The 15393-nt window shown below is 36.7% G+C and overlaps 1 protein-coding gene across 1 annotated transcript; it reads left to right on the forward strand.

Moving 5' to 3' along the window:
- The first annotated feature begins 1856 nt into the window (after positions 1-1856).
- Positions 1857-10901, forward strand: LOC117106142. The gene is made up of 5 exons (XM_033247496.1): positions 1857-2089; positions 2406-2666; positions 6799-7011; positions 8629-8871; positions 9778-10901. The coding sequence occupies exons 1-5, from the start codon at positions 1946-1948 to the stop codon at positions 9955-9957; spliced, it is 1041 nt and encodes a 346-aa protein (XP_033103387.1). The 5' UTR covers positions 1857-1945; the 3' UTR covers positions 9958-10901.
- The last annotated feature ends 4492 nt before the right edge of the window (positions 10902-15393 follow it).

Consider the following 15393-nt stretch of genomic DNA (forward strand, 5'->3'; position numbering starts at 1 on the left):
TAATGAAAAAAAAATCGATATAGAAGGAAATATTGTACTGTACTGTACTGATTGTTTGAATAAAGGTGGTGGTACGCCACGAAAGAGAAAAAGAAAAGACAACTTGATTTCTTGCTTCGAACAAGGTATTCATTGGTAGAAGTCTTATGAAGATAAGCCTATCCAGTAGTGACATTAAACGGTCGGAACTAGGACATATCTCCGACTTTTTTTTTCTCCGAATTGACATAGACAGAAAAATATTAAATGCAGACACAATGTATACATTAGAGTCTAACCTTAAAACATAAAAGGTGTAATTAAAATATAAAAGTTGTAATTTAAAAGTAAGCTTATAATAATTAATGTATGTGCAATTAATCTGTTAATTGTGAATAAGAATAACGCAAAATATAAAGGAAGAAGGAAGAATAGGACAGAAACTCGGAGCGGCTGAAATATTTACTAAAAATAAAAAATAATAATCATTTTGTAATTATTGATTTACATTTCTGTAGTAATTTTGGACACTTGTTCATCAGAGGTCAAAGTGTCAAGCCTACATGTTTCGTAATTCGACATCGAATCCACTGGTAATATCAATATTAAGTTATCAAATTATTAACATAATTATAAATGTTTGTGAGATAAAATGTTAGGCCTACTGCTAAAATATTTTAAGAAAAAACACATGCTTAAGCACGTGAATGGTGGTGATCGCTTATGAGAAATATCAGAAATTGTATTTTGATTGAGAGACAAATCAATTGCCTTTGTTAAGCCGGTTTTCCACTAGGAGAATTTATTCGCGAAAATCGAAAGCATTATTTATGCGCATGCACATTCTCATTTCTATCGGAGTTTTCAACAGAAATCAGTAGTTCCAACTGTTTAGAACTACTTTTTGCGAAGCGAAACAAAAAAATGCGCAACCAACTATAGCCCAGGAAGCGAACCGACGCTTTCGATTCGCCCGAATAATTTCGCCTAGTGGAAAACAGCCTTCAGAGGCGGCCGCTAAGAATATCTCGCCTGCGATACGTGATCGCACATAAAGATTCAACTAAAGGAGTATGTCCCAATTTGACTACTTAACTTCTTCTTCATTACACTGGGTGTGCTGTTCAGTAGATATCTACTGCTTTCCCAAATGGCCAAGTTATGCTTTTTAATAACTAAATCTTATTATGAGACTTAGGGAGTGGCGTTGTTTTAGTCTTGAGAAAAAAAAATCTTGCTGTCACCACAGGAATTGACCCATGACCCTGGGATTGAAAGGCAAGCATATTAAATACCAAGCTATTTCAACTCCACTCCAGAAGCCTTCTCACCTCTGATGTTTAAACATGGTTTAAACAACCTATCTAAATATGGAAGTGTCGATAATATCTATTTCATTAAAAATAGTATGTTGTTTGTTTATGAACTACTTTTCTTTTTCTATTTTTTTTTCTTTAAATACGTTTCTTTCGGTTGCAAAAGTAACCCATGGTGTTCGTTTGTGACATGAGAACGTTTGTGAAAGTGTTCGTTTGTAAAACTATTTTGTTCGTTTGTGACTGCACGTTTTACGTTACAAACGGCGTACATTTAGCTAAATATACGTCGTTTGTAAAAATGCACATTGCCTTGCCCGTTTAATTGTTGTCATAGAATGACTTACGATCACGCGGAGTAACAGCATGGGTATCTGATGTTGGTTCATTGCTGAGTGGTAACAATCGAAAATCCCGTGTGATAAAAGCAGAGCTGAATAAAACAGACACCAGGCAAAATGAATCATTAACTAATATTTGAATAGACTGGGTTAGGCCTGTGAGCTGGGCATACACTATAGGTCGACTTATTCAAATCTTTGTTTATTCAATTTTGTAGTTCAAACATTTACGTTAAATCAACCAAAAACGATTGATTACACTATTCTAAAGCAAAGTTTTAAGCTTAGTTACAAGATTTTCCATCCAATATGTCGATCCTAAAACAATCAATCGTAATAGCAATCACTGCCGTTGCTGTACTATATCTTCCAGGCCTATGGAAAAAGAAGCTACCGGTAATATTTGAGGGCCAAGTAGAAAAGGGCTTCGAGGCTGTATTTGATGCATTCAAGTAGGTATATTCGATAGAATTTCTGTTTCAGTGATTTATAAGTGCTAGGTGCATATTTGTAGTACAAAAATATAAGTACTAGATTCAACAATAAATTTGATTAGACATTTCAATTACTAAATAGTTTCATGACACGATATGTCACTCTTTAATAATGTCTATATAATTATATATATATATATATAATTATATATAGACAAAATATTTGTCTATTATACTGCTCTGCTATATAGGCCTACTGCATGAGCACTCTTGTCTATATGATCTGCTTTAAGCCAACCACTCAGATTATATATCTGTCTCTTATACACATCTAGATGTGTATAAGAGACAGGTATACAGGCAAGAAAGTTGTCGACATATGGGGAGGCTACGCAGACAAGCAATCGCACCGGCCATGGAAGCAAGATACGTTAGCTACCATTTATTCTAGCGGTAAGGGGGTCGCAGCCATCTGTATTGGAATGTTAATTGACCGAGGCCTGCTAAAATATGATGATAAAGTCGTGAAATACTGGCCCGAGTTCGGTAAGCACGGCAAACAAGACGTGACAGTTGAGATGCTCCTTAGCCACCAGGTACAAACACTGTCTCTTATACACATCTAGATGTGTATAAGAGACAGATATATATATAGGGATATTGCGTAGTAAAATTATAATTAGAACTATTGAAAATAATGGAAATTGATAAATTGCAAATTTGAATACTGTTAAGGTAAAAGTCGGAAAATTGCACTAATTAGAAATTTTTAAATTCTTAAAAGAAGGGGCTCGGCCCACGAGTGTTCATCTTTGGCATAAAAAATTGAGAAGGATGAAATAATTGCTAGTTTCGAGAGGTCATCTCGAAACACCCTGAACGGTATGGGTTTATTGCACAGTGTATGTAGACATTTTAAACGTTCAATGTTCGGGTGGGATGAACCCACGTGTGCCGATTTCAATAAGGATAACTTCTTTAAATGTGCATTGGTAATTTGGGTTTCAAATGGAATGGTTAGTTCCAGAATGACAAGTTTTTTTAAGATTTGGCCAGAAGAGGCAAATGTCTGGTATTAGATTGGTTGCAACACATTCAATGCGAATTATGGATGAATGAATATTAGAAGAGGCGCTGGCCACGAGGTTACACAGAATGCAAGGAGGGGAAGCAGTGGATTTAAATCCATCCTTCAGCATTTGGTTTAGATAATTCAGCACGTTATTTTGCCGCCATGTGAGGCGTCCCTGGCCCAGGGAACAAGAGCAATTATTAAGGATATGAAAAGCGTCTCTCTGTTCCCACATGCCCCACAGTTTTCAGAAATGTTTTTTCCCCATATATGTAAATTAACCCTGAGATTAAACAGCACAGCGTTCGATAAAAATGTCATGACCCCCCTTGGTAAATTATAAATAAAAGTCCTCCAGTGATGGCATTTTTCTTCTAACGACAACAATTGGTAAAACCTTCCATGGACCAGGAGCTCCCTAACAACCATGGCTGTTCCAATAAGCTTTGATATCATCCCCTTTGATCTTGTTTAACAGATGATTTAATAGGCCTCTACGAGTTACTTGGGCTTCCGGTTCAGAATCCTGAGCTCGGCGGAACGTACGGTAGTTTCGGAAAAGTGGTAATGTTTCTTTCCCAATTACTCTCACTAGCAATTCTAGTATCCAGGCTATGATTGACTGAAGGACCACCCTTCAAACGAGTAGAAACATGCGCAAGAGCAGGACATTCAATATAGATGTCAGAAATTCCAGGGATGTCCAGACCAATCGGCATATAAATAAATGCCAATGTGCCTGGTTTGGGCATCCCAAACCATTTCTTGAGAAATCTATTGCAGAGTGCATCATTGCTATCAAGATAGATCTTACAAACATTATTCACAGTCAAATGATATCTCAGGCTGGGTGCATAGATCTTAATCTAATTCGGTGTTGTGAAATGTAATGAGTGAGCCACGAAATTTAAGAGGCTGCTCAACTGACATAATGATATTGTCCTCTAACATATATATGGGATATTTGAAGCCATCCCGCGAACAATGGAGATGGATTGGCATTTGGATGCTTTTCAGTTTGAGCCCCATAGTGGAGACAAGAGATGAAATTTTATTGACAGGTTTCTTTTGAGATCTTTTATTTCCAGTAATCAAACAGAAGTCACCCGCAAAAGGTGTCGTAATATAATATCCGCGGGATAGCTCCATTTCAATATACAGAAGTAAAGGGTCGAAACATAAAATGAAAATAAGGGGTGAAAAGGGATCTCCCTGAAAGATCCCCTTGCGGAGACAAAATTCATCGGAGCTCCAAAGTTTGGTTGTTACCCGGCCTAAGATATTGTCTTAGAGGTTAGTTATATAGTTTTTAACATCAGGATCAATTTTCGACCTATCAAGCATAAATCTAATTAAGTTATGGGAGACCAAGCCAAACGCATCTTCTAAATAAAGAAATGTAAAATGAATAGCGCGAGATTTAGATTTGGCATGTCTAATGAGCTCGTGCACCACCAAGTTATGTTCTATACAGCCACTCACACCTCTAAGGAAGGCTTTCTGAATTTTGGTGTTAACAAGCTTGTTAATCTTCGAGGCGATTGGCTATAATAGTATGGAAAAATTAGCAGTGCACGAGGTTAAAGTAGTAAGTAAAAAATTTGTTGGCGTGCCGGTTTTCCCATGTTTATGGATAAGAGTGACTCTAATATTTGTCCAGGACGGCACCGACTGGTCAGTCTCGATTACTTTGTTGTAAGGTTGCAAGGAAAAAGTTTATGTCAGTAAGCTTAATTTTTCAGCAATCCATAGCTTAAACCATCCGGGCCAGGAGCAGAGGAATTACTTTTGTGTTACAGGACGTCAAGGATGTCTTTTGGACGGATCTTGTCCGAATTGAAAGCGCACATTTCATCAACTGAAATATGGGGTTTTGGCATTAAGCAAAAGTCAGTCGTATTAATTGTCGTGGGGTTACCATACCTTTCACGGTAAAATTTATCAGCGGTCTTCTTCGTAAATGATGGGGATTTGCGATCGCAGTATAGTGAGTTATTCAGTAACTTTTTGCTAAAACCCCAAAAGTTTGCACGAAATAATTTCTCCTCATGATCCGTGGTCCTTCTACGTATAATAGCTCATTCTTTCTTCTCGTCTAAGTGTCTCTTCTTCTTCTTCTCTTCTTCTGCCCTGTAAACCGGTACCAGCTACTCTCATCTGTCCACAACATGGACTGTATGGACCAGTACACCGGGTTAGCCCCCCACTCGTCTCGAAAGATGTACTGGGTTCTTTATAGTGCACATGAGCCAATTGTGCACAAATGTACAACAACGGCAAGCCAGCCCAAAGTAGAAGTATACCTGGTCGTTCGCGTGTACTCAGCGCGCGAAACTATTACAGCCAAAGCCACAACATTCTACCAGATTCCCATTTATATTCATGGCTAGAGAGAGGCAAACGTAGGTAAAGCAAGGACTTATAACTGTTATAACTGTTAAGTAACAGTAGCAGTTATAAGTCCTTGGATAAAGTGCCTTGCCTGAGGACACAAGGGACTTGCGCAGCGAGAGTTTCGAACCCCTGACTTCAAGGTTTGGGTGTCCAAGACACAACCGATGCGCCGACCGCTTCTTCAATTTTTAAACTATTATCACCCCACAATATAAATAGAGCTATACAAATTATGTTACCAGTAAACAAGCGTGAAAGGCAAGGACTGAAAACTGTTAAAGGTACTTGCTTCAAAGGGTTATCACAAAAACAGCCTAAAACTTGGTTTTCATGAAATTGCCATACATGCTCAAGCTCTGATCTGTTGGCAACGCCGATTAATCAGTAGACTGAAACCGGGGAGCCTTACAATACGTCGAGGACAATTTACAGTGTAGAGATTGCAGTGAAGATTATACTGTAGCCACAATGTAGCGATTTTATGAGAACAGGCTTTAGTTGAAATCTGTCTCTTATACACATCTTATATATATATATATAGTAGTTAAGTTGTAGTTAAGTTTAACCTTGAGCCGTAATCCTATTGTTTATTTTATTGTACTGTGCTGGTTACTTTTTGTTGTTTTTATTGTACTATGTGTTTGAAGGACCATATTGTAAAACAACGGTAAGATCTCTCCTGTATATGTTATACTGCCTAAAGATGTTTTAAATAAATTAAACAAATAAAATGACCATAGACACCGATCGCATTTAAACCGAAAATGTGTTTGTCCTGTAGTAGGCCTGCCTACGTGCTCTCCTCTTTTGGACGTTTTTCTCTCTTTTTTTCTCTATTTTTGGAGGATAGGGCTAGCCCTCGTGCTTCCTGGATCCGCCCCTGATAACGATTAATTCAATGATTTTTTGATAATGCTTATTAATATTGGCAAAGCTTCATTTGAACTTGGATCAGTACATTCAGGAGTAAGCATGTAACATATGCACACAAAGGAAATGCACGTACGCAAATGACGATTGACGATATGATATTTTTTTTAATTGTCTACTTTACTGATATGTAAGGGGTCCCCAACATTTCTCGCCCCGGGCCCCATGACTCGTCGTTAGGCCACTGGAAACGAGTCGTTGTCTCTCACGGAATTGAACATTATGCTCTATAAACTATAAAACTCCATTGACCATTCGTTTGGGAGTGTCGAAAGTCGATATGAAACTCATGTTGTCTTACAAAATTTGAACCCGGGACCGCCATTCTCTAAGGTATCGTTTCTGTTACAGATATTGATATCCACTTTGGTCTGCATAAAGAAAAATTTCATCGCTTGACTCGAATGGAAGATACTGAATACACTTCAAGCCAATATATAGAGATTTTACAGAGTCCATCGATGCGGAGTATGATATTTGGATCGCTGATTGGAAGAGAAAGTATTTGGAACAATGCTTTAGCTAATGTAGAAGAATTGTTAAACGTAAGTTTAAATTTAATGTTTCTGTCGGGATGTATATAGGCCTAGGCCTATATATTGCTGTACGATATTAAAAGCATTTATTCAGTTGGTTTAACTAAATAGGGCATGGCATGCCCTGCAACCGACATGGTCAACGAACTAAATGAGCCGCAACCGAAATGAGGCGTTAGAGAAACAATCTGTACCCCTCCCCCACCAATACTTCATTTCAATATTCATACTGAAATATTAACATGTTATTGATTTTAGCTTATACAAACTACACGTTACATAAATGAGAGACAAATTAAAATAATCATAGCAGTACGCCAAATAGGGCTAAAAAGCAGAAATAGAAGCCCTGGCGAGTAGAAACAGATAGGATCAATCAACATTATTAGCAATTCTATTCATTCATGAACAATAACACTTACTTCTATCATTAATGCACAGCGTCATTGACAATGCACTGGAAATAATGTGATTGGAAATTACGAAAAAAAAAGGTCAACCACAAATGGTTAGATCTATCATATATAAAGTAAACAGTTAATAAAATAAATAAAAAGAATCAATTATGGATACAAACACTAGTTAACATCCTTCTACTTGCCGAACTGTACACCTTCCGGTAGGCCTACTTCGATTGTAACTGAGCTAAATCATACATCAATGATCAAAGGCGCTAATACCCCTGGGGCCGTGGATTTATCAAACTAGAAATCAGCTTAAAGTCCATTCTTTTGCTTAAGTCAAATTTATCAATATTGCTTATCTTTCAAATTACTTAAAATTTAAAAGTCGATTGTATGCATGCGCCATCTCAGACAGTTTTTAAGCAAAGATTTTGCTAAAAAAATGTTTCATAAATCAGATTAAGATATTTGCTTAGGAACTTTTAGACTTAAGACATTTGCTAAGCTGAGATTGATAATTTCAGGGCCTGGTCATTGGAAAATGTACAACAACGGCAAGCCAGCCCAAAGTAGAAGTATACCTGGTCGTTCGCGTGTACTCAGCGCGCGAAACTATTACAGCCAAAGCCACAACATTCTACCAGATTCCCATTTATATTCATGGCTAGAGAGAGGCAAACGTAGGTAAAGCAAGGACTTATAACTGTTATAACTGTTAAGTAACAGTAGCAGTTATAAGTCCTTGGATAAAGTGCCTTGCCTGAGGACACAAGGGACTTGCGCAGCGAGAGTTTCGAACCCCTGACTTCAAGGTTTGGGTGTCCAAGACACAACCGATGCGCCGACCGCTTCTTCAATTTTTAAACTATTATCACCCCACAATATAAATAGAGCTATACAAATTATGTTACCAGTAAACAAGCGTGAAAGGCAAGGACTGAAAACTGTTAAAGGTACTTGCTTCAAAGGGTTATCACAAAAACAGCCTAAAACTTGGTTTTCATGAAATTGCCATACATGCTCAAGCTCTGATCTGTTGGCAACGCCGATTAATCAGTAGACTGAAACCGGGGAGCCTTACAATACGTCGAGGACAATTTACAGTGTAGAGATTGCAGTGAAGATTATACTGTAGCCACAATGTAGCGATTTTATGAGAACAGGCTTTAGTTGAAATCATATTTCAGTTTTGATTAATTGATAATCTCTTCTTTTTTCGCAGCCGTACTTGTTAAACGATCCGGATAATCGGCTTGTTGAAGTGCCCTCCGCGTTTGGTGTGGGCACCGCAGAAGGCTTGGCGAAATTATATGGTATATTAGCCAATGGAGGAGAAGTAAATGGAAAGAAGATCATGTCGAAGAGAGCTATTGAGATATTAAACACGGGTGTCAGCAAGGGTTTTGACAAAACAATTGAGATAGATGTGGAGTGGGGGCCGGGAACCGGTATCAGCAATATTCAGGTAAGACTACCACCATGACTGATAAGATCCTTATTAGCCTTACTCTTGATTTTACACATTCGTTCGTTCATTCATTTGCATTTACTTTACAACCGACAGTAAGCTCCAGGCCCGTACGCAGGTATTTTTATTGGGTGGGTGGAAATTTATAGAGAGTGGACCAAAATGGCTCCAGGGAGGGGGGGTCGCCTAGTGGGGTCGCTCAGGGGGAGTCGCCTAGGGGGAAAACCCTGCTGGGATCGAGGGACGGAGCTCATGCATTTTTCACTTTTGATAGTTTGAAGTTTTATTTATTAGATGTCTGAAGATGCATGTATTAAACGGTTTTCAGTGGCGGATCCATTAATCTGAAGAAGGGATGGGGGGGTGGCAGGGAGGAACTTTCACAGATGGAGGAGATATTCTATCAGCCTCACCATGGTTGGGCCTGAAGTAAAAAATTTATAATTTAGGCACCTCCAAATAACACCTTTAACAGTTTCGAACCTGCAGCCTCTTGCTATCAAGGCCAGTGTCATACCGTTAGTCCACAAAGAAATATACGGTATATGTACAGTCGTAGCTATGTAATCATAGTAAACACAATCAAGTTTGGTTTTGCTACGCAAAAACCTATTATTATTATTATTATTATTATTATTATTATTATTATTATTATTATTATTATTATTATTTTTTTTTTATTATTATTATTATTATTATTATTATTACAGAACTGTGGTATTTTATCTTCTTAATATCATGTTTGTGCATGATTTAGTGTACACAAGGCATTTGTATGGTTTTTATGCAATACTTTTACCAATGAGCAATGAGATTTGGAGTAGTAGTAGTACTGGATAATTGATGTCTCTTATACACATTACTGTTAGCATGGATATTAGTCTCGTATTTTATTTATCACAGATTGGAAAAGCTTTCGGGCACAGTGGAGCCGGTGGACAGGAAGCCTGGGCCAACCCTGAACTAAAGCTAGGCTATGGTTTTGTGACGAATACGCCTACACTGAGCCTTTTGGAGTCGGGAAAACGCTACCTCTCATTACGCAACAGTGTCTACGATTGCGTTCAAAAGTTAGGAAAATAAAGACATTCATGAAGTCAGTAGTCTTTGATAAATGAGTCAGTTATAATTGTGTACGTTAATTGTTAAAAGTGATTGTATCATGATCTAATATTGTTTTGACTTGTTACATTGATGATTTTGTTATAGCTTTTACCACGTTAGTAAAATTAGGCTTAACGAGTCTCCTAATTATTTAACGTCTTGTCGTGTCAGTGACTAGTCCTGGCAAAAATGATGGTTTTAGAATAAATGTCACTGTGATTAATTGATCAATTACATAGCGTGCAATTGTAAAAATAGATTATAACATCTCGTTAACAAGATAACATAGGCCTAAGCCTAACAAGTGATTAACACATGTCTTAAAGCTGTTTAATTAGAATAACTCTATGGCAAACTGGATAAGCGTGTATTATTTAAATGGGAATATCGGTTCTAATAGTACTGTAAAGATATGAATTTGCGCCAGGAAATATCATAGGAGTGATGTTTTGCCCTACCTGACATGTTATCGTACCGAATATTCAGTACGTCCCCAATACTAGCGAAAAAAAATCGCAAGTGATTCTGGTGGGAATCGAACCCACGACCACCAGGTATATCGCCTGATGTCTTAACCACATAACCGCAAAAATCACACTCAAGTACAGTAGTTAAAAATCACCTCATATCATCTTATTTTGACTCCTATGATACGCCACTGTTGTATTGCTGGAGTTTATTTTGAAGGTCGTATACACAAGGCTGTAATAAGTTCGTTTTTGGATGTCGTCTCTTTAGGAGTAGGCCTTATCTCATGGATCAAACACGTGTAGGCCTACTAAACGAACAAAAGCTGTTCGTCGTCTAAAATGAGAAGATCTATGATGCATTTGAGAGCGATAACATTCCTCAAAATGTTACATTGTTTTTATTATTCTTTTGTGAAAACGTTGATGTAAGAACATTAAATCAAACATAATCAACTCGCATAGCACACAGTATTCATTTAATTGGTTAAATGGTTTTCTATATTCTTCTACATTGTACCAGATCCACCCAATTGTGGCTACTTTTTAGGCCTGTGTATTTTATTTTTGCATTAATCGTGCCATATTTAACTGTGTTTGTTCTTAAAGCTCGTCAAATCAGGGTACTGAGCCATTCGACCTTTGCCGGTGCCAGTGGATGGAAATTGCTTCTTCTTCAGCTTTCTGAACAACGCCCTTCGCTCTCACCACTTTCCCAAATCATGGGTTCTTAAAAGCATCTCAGTGGGCCCACTCCCAACTGAACTAGACAAAATGTTGCATCCGCCCAGACCCTTTGGACAAAATAACTGCTTTGTATTGCCTTGTTAGTGTGACAAATGTTCATGGTGTTAATTATCAATTAATTAGACTAGCCTAGACGAAATGTATCAGTAAACCAAGGGACCCATGTGATGATGTCCGTACATTATTTACCAGGGCGTCGATCGGTAGGAACAGGGAGACATTTTAAACCTCCACCCACTATTTAACATTCGTCTATAATTTTTTTTTTTTATGCTTTGAAATCGAGTGAAAGAACAACAATTACGTATTTAACTGTGTTTGTTCATTTAATAATTATGATTACGTAGTTTGAAACACTTTTATGATGACGTATGTGGAAGTAATGTTAATTATAAATTGTTAATTATCCATAAAATCAATGAAATACGACTTATGAAAGGCTAAAACGCCTGACCTTCCGGGAATTTCGCCCCGATACCCCTTGGGTTTTTTCCATGGACATCACCGGGCGCAAATCGTTTTTTCGTAGGATAGTTTAACAAAATCTCATGAATTATTCATAATCATTCTTATAGAACACATTTTGCGCATGCGCTACTTTCAAGCCCGCGTGTCAGCCTGAATGATCTGTACATCGCGATGGGACCTATAGCCTGGGTGCAGTAGGAAATTAGCGGGAAAAAAGTAAAGGAAAATTTATTTTTGGTTTTTCTGAATCAGTATATCATATAGTGTCTCAGAAAAAAAATCCCCATTCTTAGAGCTTGGGCAATTTTTTTTATAGCACTTTAAAATTTTGACATAAAATATCCTATTTTGGGCTAATTAAGATGGGGGTAAGGGAAATAAATGTAAGTTTTTAGTCACTTTTACATATGCTATGTGTATCAAATGTAACAAGGACTTGGCTAAATAGTTACTCCTCACTCTCGTTAAAAAATTTAATCGGAATAATGACGTCATCACAAAAAATTCCAAGATGGCTGTTATTACTATTGTACAAAATACAATCTCATCAAAGCAATCACATATAAAATATATATAAATATTATTATTTTAATAGTAGTATTATGCTTATTTATTATTGTTGAAATCATTAATAATATTATGTTTATATTACTGTATTGTATTTCTGTTATTTCAAAATTATATTTTAATATTACAATGAATTACATTGTTAGTACTCTTATATAATAATATTATTTATATTTTTATTACCACTATTGATATCATTACAGTATTATCATCATCCGTCATCATCATCTGTCATCATCATCCTCATCCTATTCGTCATCGTCATCCTCATTGTTGTCTAATCATTATAATCATCCTTACTATCATCGATCGTTGTAATCATCACCATCATCATCACATCATACTCATCCATCGTCATCGTCCTCATCTTCATCACGTCCTTATCAATCATCTATCGTCGTTATCATCATCCTCATAATCTTCATCCTCCTCATTCTTCATCATCATCCTCATCAACATATTCATCCACATCCATCATCCTCATCATCATCAATGGCATTAGCCAGCTATTGGCACAGTTGGGACAGTCCCACACCATTTTTCCAATGGGTCCACAAAAAAAATGGTCCACATTTTAAAAAAGGGTCCAAATTATGTAATTTTATGCATAAAATGGATCCAGATACCTTATATTTAGTTAAATATGGGTAAAATTTAAGATAATCGGTCCAGATATTTCATATTTTTCCGTAAAATGGGTCCACATTGTTTGAATTTACACGTAAAGTGGGTCCGCTCTGATATTGTCCCACACCGTTTTAAAATCCTGGCCATGGAATCGATCCTCATCCATCATCGTCACCCTCATCATCATGGTCACCCTCATCACCATCCTCACCAATCATTGTTAACATCATCACCATCACCTTCATCCTACTAATCATCCTCATCCATCATCATCCTTATTGTCATCATCATCAACCTCATCCTTATCCTCCTTGTCATCACTCATTCATCATCGTAGTCCTCATTATCATCATCATTGTCATTATCATCCTCATCATCGTCCTCATTACAATCATCATTTATCATCATCCATCATCATCCTTGTCCTCATCATCAACCACATCATCATCATCCTTATTAATCATCATTATCAATCATCATCCTCATCATGAGGATGATAATGAAGAGGGTGAGGACGACAAGAATGAAGATGAGGATGAGGGGTAAACGGGATGTTTCTCATCATTCGTCATCATTAACCTTATCAACATCATTCTCATCAATCATCCTCATCATTATCACGATCACCCTCATCAACGACCATTATCAATCAATCATAATCATCATCATCATCCTTATTTTCATCATCATCAAACTCATCATTCTAATCCTTCTCCTTATTATCATCATTATTCTCACAATCCTTATCAGCATCATTTTTTTTCCTCATCATCATCCATCATCAATCATCATCTACCTCATCATCTTCCTTCTCCTCATCAGCCGCATCATCCTCATCATCATTCTTAATCACCATAATCATAATAATCATTACCATCATCCTCATTATTATCATCATCATCATCGTCATCATTGCCATTATCATTTTCATCATTATCCTCTTCATCATCAGTCACTACCATCATCATGAGGATGATGAAGATGAGGATTACAAGAATGAAGATAAGGACAATGGTGAGGATGAGAGGGATGATTCTCATCATTCATCATCATAATTCTCATCAATCATTTTCTATCATTCTCATCACCATCATCACAATCATTATCATCAACAACCATTATCATCAATCGTAATCACCATCATGTTCTCCTCACCATCATCTTTCTTCTCCTCATCATCATCAACATCCTCCTTATAATGGGGAATATAATGAGGATGGGGATGACAATAAGGAAGATGATGATGGTAATAATAATAATGACATCAGTATAACAGTACTAACTAATGAATAACAGTACTAACGCTAATATTAATGTGAATTATAAACTATAAATTTTTTTAAACGCATATTAATAATATAATAGAGTAACAACATAATAGTATACTAATGATGATGAAGAAAAAAATGTAGTGTAGAAAGATTAAATTTAATTAGGTAAACATTTCCCTTAATTTTGATTGTCGTAGTCTTGGAATTCGGTGTGTTGACGTCATCATTCCAAATTTGCTTGGGAGGTGGGGAATTCCCGTTTGACAGGCCTAAACTCCCATCGTCCGATGCCTCGACAAGGTTGCCACACCACAAATAATGATTTGCTTATCCATTTAACATTATTTTGATTGCCAATCCCTAATATTTTGGCTTAAAAGCAAAATTTTGGGCCCTACAAAGCTAAAAAGAAACTCTCCCATAAGCCCAGGGAAGTTTATTCCGGGACTCTGACCGAGGGTCTAGTCGGCCCTGTGTTTGGACCCACATTATCAGACCCACTGGGGCCACCACTGAACGACAAAAATGGGTAAGTATTAAACTAAGGTCCTGTCAGTTTTCACAGTTATAGAAAAAAACTAAGTGACTAAAAAAATTGGTATGTTAAAGCAAAATTTCACTATTTCGTTTTTTCGTTGGGTTAATTTTGTAGTAGTTCATTATATATATAATCTGTCTCTTATACACATCTAGATGTGTATAAGAGACAGTCCATACACACAACAAGTCGCCATATGAAACAGAGGCCTAGTTATTATAATGTAAATGTTTGTTTAATAATACTACTACTTATAGTAATAATAATAATAACAATGATGATGATGACGATAGTAATAATTGACATTAATATTAATAACAATAAAAAGTGAAGAAAATTGTGCTAAATGCGAAAAAAAATTGTGATTTGTTGATCATAATATAGTATATATAGTTAAAGCTTAGTAAGCTATAATTAGGCCTAAGTCGTCTTGGATATTAAGTAGATCCCTGATAAAAGATCATGAGAAATGTGTTGGCGTTTCATTTTGACTATAATGGTAATGTGATGATGAATTTCACTATATAAAAGTGTCATTTCCGGCCATCTCGAGAGGTACTATTTCCTCAAATTTTCTCACCTCAGCCCCAGCCATGGTGGGGCTGAGGTGGCTGTGAAATCACGTTTTTGAAGTAGGCTTATGTAAAGTACATACTCAAAGACAATGTTTTTAAGCTTTGTTTTCTATGGGATACACACATACATTAATAAGATCTCTATGGTTGTCAAA

Source organism: Anneissia japonica, unplaced genomic scaffold, assembly GCF_011630105.1.
Source record: "Anneissia japonica isolate Jap-2015-1 unplaced genomic scaffold, ASM1163010v1 scaffold288036_len564833_cov171, whole genome shotgun sequence".
In the NCBI taxonomy this organism is placed as follows: domain Eukaryota; kingdom Metazoa; phylum Echinodermata; class Crinoidea; order Comatulida; family Comatulidae; genus Anneissia; species Anneissia japonica.

What these genes read in the sequence shown, in the direction of transcription:
- LOC117106142 (XM_033247496.1), top strand. Translation starts at nt 1,946, where the DNA reads ATGTCGATCCTAAAACAATCAATCGTAATAGCAATCACTGCCGTTGCT. An exon ending in AGATGCTCCTTAGCCACCAG is followed by an intron (nt 2,667 to 6,798) that starts GTACAAACACTG and finishes GCCATTCTCTAA; the next exon opens with GGTATCGTTTCTGTTACAGA. An exon ending in ATGTAGAAGAATTGTTAAAC is followed by an intron (nt 7,012 to 8,628) that starts GTAAGTTTAAAT and finishes CTTTTTTCGCAG; the next exon opens with CCGTACTTGTTAAACGATCC.